This window comes from Arvicanthis niloticus, chromosome 22 (genome assembly GCF_011762505.2).
Source record: "Arvicanthis niloticus isolate mArvNil1 chromosome 22, mArvNil1.pat.X, whole genome shotgun sequence".
Classification (NCBI taxonomy): Eukaryota; Metazoa; Chordata; class Mammalia; order Rodentia; family Muridae; genus Arvicanthis; species Arvicanthis niloticus.
The window spans coordinates 51,635,457-51,642,339 of record NC_133429.1 but is presented as its reverse complement, the minus strand read 5'-3'; the positions used below and the strand labels follow the sequence as shown (position 1 = coordinate 51,642,339).

General features: G+C 31.3%; 1 protein-coding gene across 1 annotated transcript; it reads right to left on the bottom strand.

The window, feature by feature from the left end:
* Window positions 1-965: 965 nt before the first annotated feature.
* Window positions 966-5,786, bottom strand: LOC143436448 (olfactory receptor 6C74). Its single transcript, XM_076920831.1, has 3 exons — window positions 5,350-5,786; window positions 4,538-4,611; window positions 966-2,482 (listed from the first exon to the last, which is right to left on the bottom strand). Exon 3 carries the CDS (start codon window positions 2,463-2,465, stop codon window positions 1,527-1,529), a length of 939 nt encoding a protein of 312 aa, XP_076776946.1. The 5' UTR covers window positions 2,466-2,482; window positions 4,538-4,611; window positions 5,350-5,786; the 3' UTR covers window positions 966-1,526.
* Between the last annotated feature and the right edge of the window lie 1,097 nt (window positions 5,787-6,883).

Genomic DNA, 6,883 nt, shown 5'->3' with positions numbered 1-6,883 from the left:
AGTTACAAATAAATATTTATAGAGCAAATACTCATTATTGTATATTTTGAGATTATAATATACATTATATCATAACCCTCTTTTCTTTCCTCTAATCTATCCCATACACTCCCTTGGACTCCCTTCTGCATCCATGGCATCTGTTTTAATTAATTTTGCCATTTGCATATATGTATACTTATATACATATGTATTTCTAACAATGTATAGAATTGAACAATCAATCTGTTCAGTCTGTATCATGTTATTTGTATATATGTTTTCATTGCTCATTATTTGACATTGGATAACCAACTGATGTGTTCTTACTGAGGAAGATCATTTCTCCTGCTCTCAATATTCCTGTAGTTTTATGTGCAGTAATTAGGCCTGCTGGGTTTTCCTCCATTTACTTTAGAATGTTTATCTCTAAGAAATTGTGTCTCAAAATAATGTCAGATATTATACCCACCAAATCTCATCAATATTAGTACATTAGCCTGTTAGGGAAAATTTATTCTTTGGGTCACACTGAAAAATGACACAACTGACTAACACATTATTTTTTTCACATAATCTGTCATTATAACATTTAAAAATACATATGACTACTTAAGTAGAGAAGAATTAACTTGGATAAACCCTTTAATACTCAATGATAATCTTTAAATCTTTAAATTTTAAATCCCAAAAGACCTTGCAATTGTTTATTTCCTAAGTGTTCCAAGTCCAGAGAGGAATCACTACACAATTTTGCTAAAAGTAAGTAAGAGGCTCATAGGAATTAAAAAAAAGACCATTATTCAATCAATTAGGGGTTTTTGTATATACTTTTGTTTTCCATTTTTGTCATGAAAAGATTATCCATAATTTTTTTTGTTTTTATTCAGAAGTGAATATGCCAATATCCATTTTACAAGCTGTAAAGATAAAATTCAAACATTTAGAGAAGCCTGGAAAATCATGAGAATAAGTGTTGTGATCACTACTTAAGAAAATTATATTTTACATTCTGTAACAATATGTCATGATCTCATACACACACACACCCATACACACACACACACACACACACACACACACACAAGAAATTGAATCTCTAAGTTCCAGAACAATGGAAAACATCATGGACATTCAGAAGTCTCTCTGTTTTTAATAGAATTTTGAGAGACATAAATATAAAAAGGCATATAATTATCTATTTTTTATAATTTAAAGAATATTTTATTGTTTATGTAATCAAAGCCACATAAATAAGACCTTACACATTTAGCACAGTCTGTCACCCCTGTACAATCATAAAAATAAATTTAATATTTTGAGTCCAATATGGCTATTAATTTTTGTATAATAATGCCAACTCAATATGGTAAACTGGGATACCTTATTCCAAATAGGGTAAGAGTCAGAATTTGGATATTACTAGTGACACAGAAGCACTTCAATCAAGTAAATTTTAAAGTTTAAATACATGCATGGAAGAGTTTGTTGATACACTCCACTCTTCATGTTGGCATTAAAAATTGATCAGGAATGTCATTAAGTGGTTACTTCATTGATAAAAGCTCCATCTTTTTTGTCATATTCCTAAAAGCATCTTTTACTTGTTTGTTTCTAAGTGTATAAATGAAGGGATTCAACATTGGTGCAACTGACGTGCTGAGCAGAGCTATTCCTTTATTTAAAGCAACTCTTTCTTTTGCAGATGGTTTCACATACATGAAGATGCAGCTGCCATAAGAAATGGACACTACAACCATGTGTGAAGAACATGTAGAAAAAGCTTTCCTTCTTTGTTGAGAAGAAGGGATTTTCAGAATAGTCCTTATGATGTTTGTGTAGGAAAGGCTCACTAACACCAGTGTAACCAGGAGTGTCAAAATGGCAGAGAAAAGCATCATTAATTCTATTATGTGCGTGTCTGTGCAGGAGAGCTGAAGTATAGGAGAAACATCACAGAAGAAATGATCTACAGTGTTGGCTGCACAGAAATCAAGCTGGAGACCCATGAGGAGGGGAGGAAAAATAATCAAAAAACCAGACAACCAGGAAACAAAGACCAACAAGTTGCAAATTTTGCTGCTCATGATGGTCATATAGTGTAGGGGTTTGCAGATAGCCACATAGCGATCATAGGACATGGCAGCCAGAAGAAAAAATTCAGTTGCTCCCAAGAGAATAGTAAAAAATAGTTGAGCTGCACATTCATTATATGAAATGGTTTTATCCCCTGTGGCCATACTAACAAGGAATTTGGGGATACAGACAGTTGTGAATGAAATTTCTAAAAATGAGAAGTTTCGTAGGAAGAAATACATGGGTGTCTTGAGATGAGAATCCAGCAGTGTGAGTGTGATGATGGTCAGGTTCCCAGTAACACTCAGCATGTATGTGAGAAAGAGAAGGACAAAAACAACTATTTGCAGTTGTAGATCATCTGTTAATCCAAGAAGAATGAATACTGTCACTGTTGTGTGGTTCCTCATAGCTGAGATATGATTGCCTGAAATAGGGAAAAAAATTAGAAAGAAAGGAAAAAAAAACCTGATCAAGATAAGTGAAACCCTTTATAATAAGCACACAGTGTTCACACCTGAATAACCCTCAACAAGCACTATTCCTTAATAGTAGCCTGGTATCTCACTAAGTAAATGCAAGGGGGGGTTGTTTTTGTTCTTATTCAGTTTACTGAAAGTTCATAAACTTAAGTTTTACAAATGGATATGTTCAACAGACAGTCACTTAAATGTAAAATCAAATATACACAAAATAATAATAATAATATTTAAATTTGTATTTTCTGTATTAAACTTGAAACCTTCCATATATATATATATATATATATATATATATATATATATATATATATATAATTACATTATTTTGATCTGGTGACCTATTCTTCATTGTTTAATAAAAAGGCTGAATTTATTATATTCTTTCTCTTTTTAGTGTAAGATTTTATCAGCAAACTCTTAAAAGAAACACATGGTGGACTTAACTGTTTTAGCTGATATACAGTAGGATCATAGAAAGATCACGAAGCTTCCAAAAATGCTGAGCTTTGCATCCTTACAGCCATTTTTACTTTTGCCTTCTGGCTTATCCTGAAGTTGAGTTTGCTTAATTTTTTTTGAGATATCTTTATATTTTTATAATATTAATGCTGTTTTACAATTTTCCTGTTAATATTAACTTTGAGGACAAGTTAAAACTGTAAGTAGCTCACTTAGCCTCAGTTGCTCTCTTTTCTCTGATATACCTTCTAGTAGTTATAGAGTGTATTTTCACTTTCAATGTTTGTATTATGTTGTACTTTTTTCTGAATATTTGCAGTAACAAAGAGAAAGGCTGAATAATATAAGATAGAATGTTGGATATATCCAGCAGTTTTGTTGGTGTTTTTGCTCTGCCTGCTGTCCCCCTCTCACAGTGTGCCTCTGTCCTCTAAGTTAGTCACAGTCCTCCTAAGTTTTCTTTTTCATTTAGGGTCCAAAATTTAAAAGTTATGGTAACTTTCTGAGTTTTGTTTTTGATCTCTTGTTTTCCAAAAAAAATTTCTTGCTTTCCTCATGTTTATCACCTGAAAAACAACCTCAAATGTTTCTAAAAGTTTTAGATAATATAATAAATCATATTAGAACATTTTATGTATCTTAAATACCATTTCTAGTGTGAAAATTACAGATCTAGGAATTTTAAATGGTTAGTAGCTAAGTAAGTTATTCTCCTAACCTTACTTTACTACTTTTTAACTTTGAATCTTTTTTCTGAGTCTTCACTTGTTCACTTTTTAAATGTGTCTGAATATCTTTATCCTGTACATATAAAAATAGTGTACACATGAGTGAGACCCTCTGAACTTTGAAGTTACCAGCTGAAAGCTCAAGGGCATATAAAGACTTCTCTCTGTGAGAGATCCACTATCTAGTACAGTAATGTTCAGAAATAGACCACACTCCTGTGGAAGAGCACACATGCAGCACAAATATGCCTTGATATACAAAAGACACAAAGTTAAATGGAAAAGGAAGTAAGGTGGAGCACAAAGAACTGGGGAAGTAAAAGTGAATATGAACAAACTCATTATATGAAATCCTCAATAAACCATTTTAAAATATATCACCAAAGAGTGTTTAACGTTTTTTAGGCCAATTAGTATGTCTATCTGTAGATAAGAATATGAGGATGAGGAATAGTCAAAACACTGAAAACAGCAAGACTTGTCAAGGTTGCAAATAACCCACCCCCCTCTCTGCCCCTTCTCTCTTTCTTTCTCTTCAGAGCTTACTGAGTAAAACTTCTTTGGGGAAACTCAATGTCTATCAGAGCTAAAGAGCAATACATATTTTGACTCAGCAGTTACAATCCTGTCATACTGTTAATAGAGATAAGTCCTTTTGGTTTACCAACAGCCAAGGAAAAGACAATTATTAAAGTAATGAAACATTTTAGCAATAAAAGAATTGTGTTATGTCCTATACAGCATTACAATACAAGAGCAAACATAAATAATTTACAGCTATCAATGACTATATATCACAAATGTAACACTCACCCTTTTATTATGATCTTTCTATGTCTGTGCTGCTTACGAAACCACATACTAGTATAGTCAATAGCAGGTGGAAGCTTAAGGAAACAAGAAAGAATTCAGGCAGAAGAAAGATCAGAATTATCCCATGCAATACCAGACAAAAAAGATAATAGTTGATGTACAATGTTAATATCTATACTCTTTTGCACATTTCACTTTTACTTTCTTAAAGAAATATGAGACAATTTTATTTATGTATAGTGTTTAGCTTGCATTTAAATTTAAACAATAAAGAGGTATTACAAACTACAGTATTAGTGTGCTTCTTAATCCTATAACAAAGTATTTGCTAGTTGATAGTAAAATAGTAATTATCACATAGTCCTCTGTATCAGGGGATTATTAGGAAATTTATTGATGAGATAAGAAATACTTTTAGGAAATGAAAGTGTGTGAAAATTTAAACTTGTATTAAGTTAATATAACTGCTTGATAAATGTAAAAAGAAAACTTCTCAAATTCAGAATAAACCCTTTTCCCTGTCATATTTTTAGTATTCATAACCACTGTGTATAACAGAAGCACATGAACTATGATTATCAGGTGAAAAAACACTCATTTAGTAACAGTTTTATTTACCAAATACTCTGTGAGAGTGTCTGTTGAAAACATGATTTATAAAAAGTAAAATATCAGGTATCATAGCACAGTTGATTTCTATAACTTCAAAAATTATTATGCACATGATATACAAATCAATTCAATTCTTATGCTATGCTATTTCAATCTTTACAACAGTAATTTTCTTCTTCTTGCTTTGATGAAATACTTACAAGACAACAGTAAAGCCATGGTTTTCCAAACTTTAGTGTTTTCTGTGATAATTATATTTTCAAAACTGTTTTATGTAAGTCCCAGAATAGAGGCATTTTCTGAATGTTTCATATCCAGTGTATTGTAGATAGCTTTAGCTCATATTCCTGTCTTGATTTCTTATCCAAAACTGCCATGGTACCAGATACACATATTCAGAATGTTCAGTCAAGATACACATACTCAGGATGTTCAGTGCAAAGGTCTTAGTATGACAAAAAGTCTTATCGACCTTCACTTCGAATAATTCTTATTGAAGAAGCAATGTTCTCCAATTTCTTTTAAAAATTGGGACATAAACTATTTGGTTTTTTATAAAATATATTTTGTATAAGTTTGAAAAGAAAGCAACAAAATTATAAACTTTTTTCTATGAAATATTTCGAGCCAATATGAAGAAATATTAGCACGTTTTGTAGTTTTTAAGATTGCAAGAACTATAATCCTTTTGTACACTGAATAACTTGTCTCCAGAGGATTTAAAGACTTAAAAATTAACATGAGAAGAAATCAATACTCTGGAGACTATTATGCTAGCATGTAAAATATATTAAAATAATTTTATTGAGTAAAGGAGGTTTTTAATCTATAATCATGTTTAAGTAGCTTTATGTTATAATATATAATAATGAATATAATAGGTAATAATGAATGGTGTGGAAATATAAGAAAGCATTACTGAAACTTTATGTTAAGATTCATTGAATAAACAGCACATTGTGCCTCCCTAGTTAAGCTTTTTTGACTTAGGAAATCAGAGGCAGTATCTGTAAAATCAAGGCATGTCAGCATTGACAATAAAAAAAGGAAACTATAGAGACATTAACAGTTAAGCATCAGAATCACAAAGTTTTAGTTGAAAAAAAAAATGAAGCCAGTGCCAAATATTTGAATGCAAACCAGACAATATGCTTGCATCTGGCTGTTACCATTCAAACAATAGGAAATTATGTGAATGTAAATTTTAATATTTCCATTGCTAAGTATTTGAACACTATCTGTGGCAAGAGATAATTTTAAACATCACAGACAACATATAAAACAAATTTACAAAAAAAATAGTACTACAAAGTATTAAAACTACAAAGTATTAAAAACATCCATGCTATTACCCTAGTTATTCAGTTTGGTCACTTTTCTCAAGTTGAACATCCCCATGTGAGCAGCACTCAGATGAGGAAAGGGAAAACCAATGTCCAGAATCTTAAGCTCCTGTTCCTCCAGGTCACTGACCTTTCAAGGCTTCTGCTAGTGTTAATTTCAACAGATGGATTCTTTTGCCAGATTTAATGAACTAGAAAGTTATTTCAAATATTAAACATGGAAAGTGGAATTTTATTTGCTTATTGGATGGCAAGGTGGTTTGCTTAACACAGTTATACAGGGAGTTAACCTAACCATTAGTTGTTTTTTTTTTTTTTAAATCACTTTTAACACCATCAGTGGGCATATGAAAGAAAAGATGAAAGACTGTATTTGATGAGTCATGTTTCT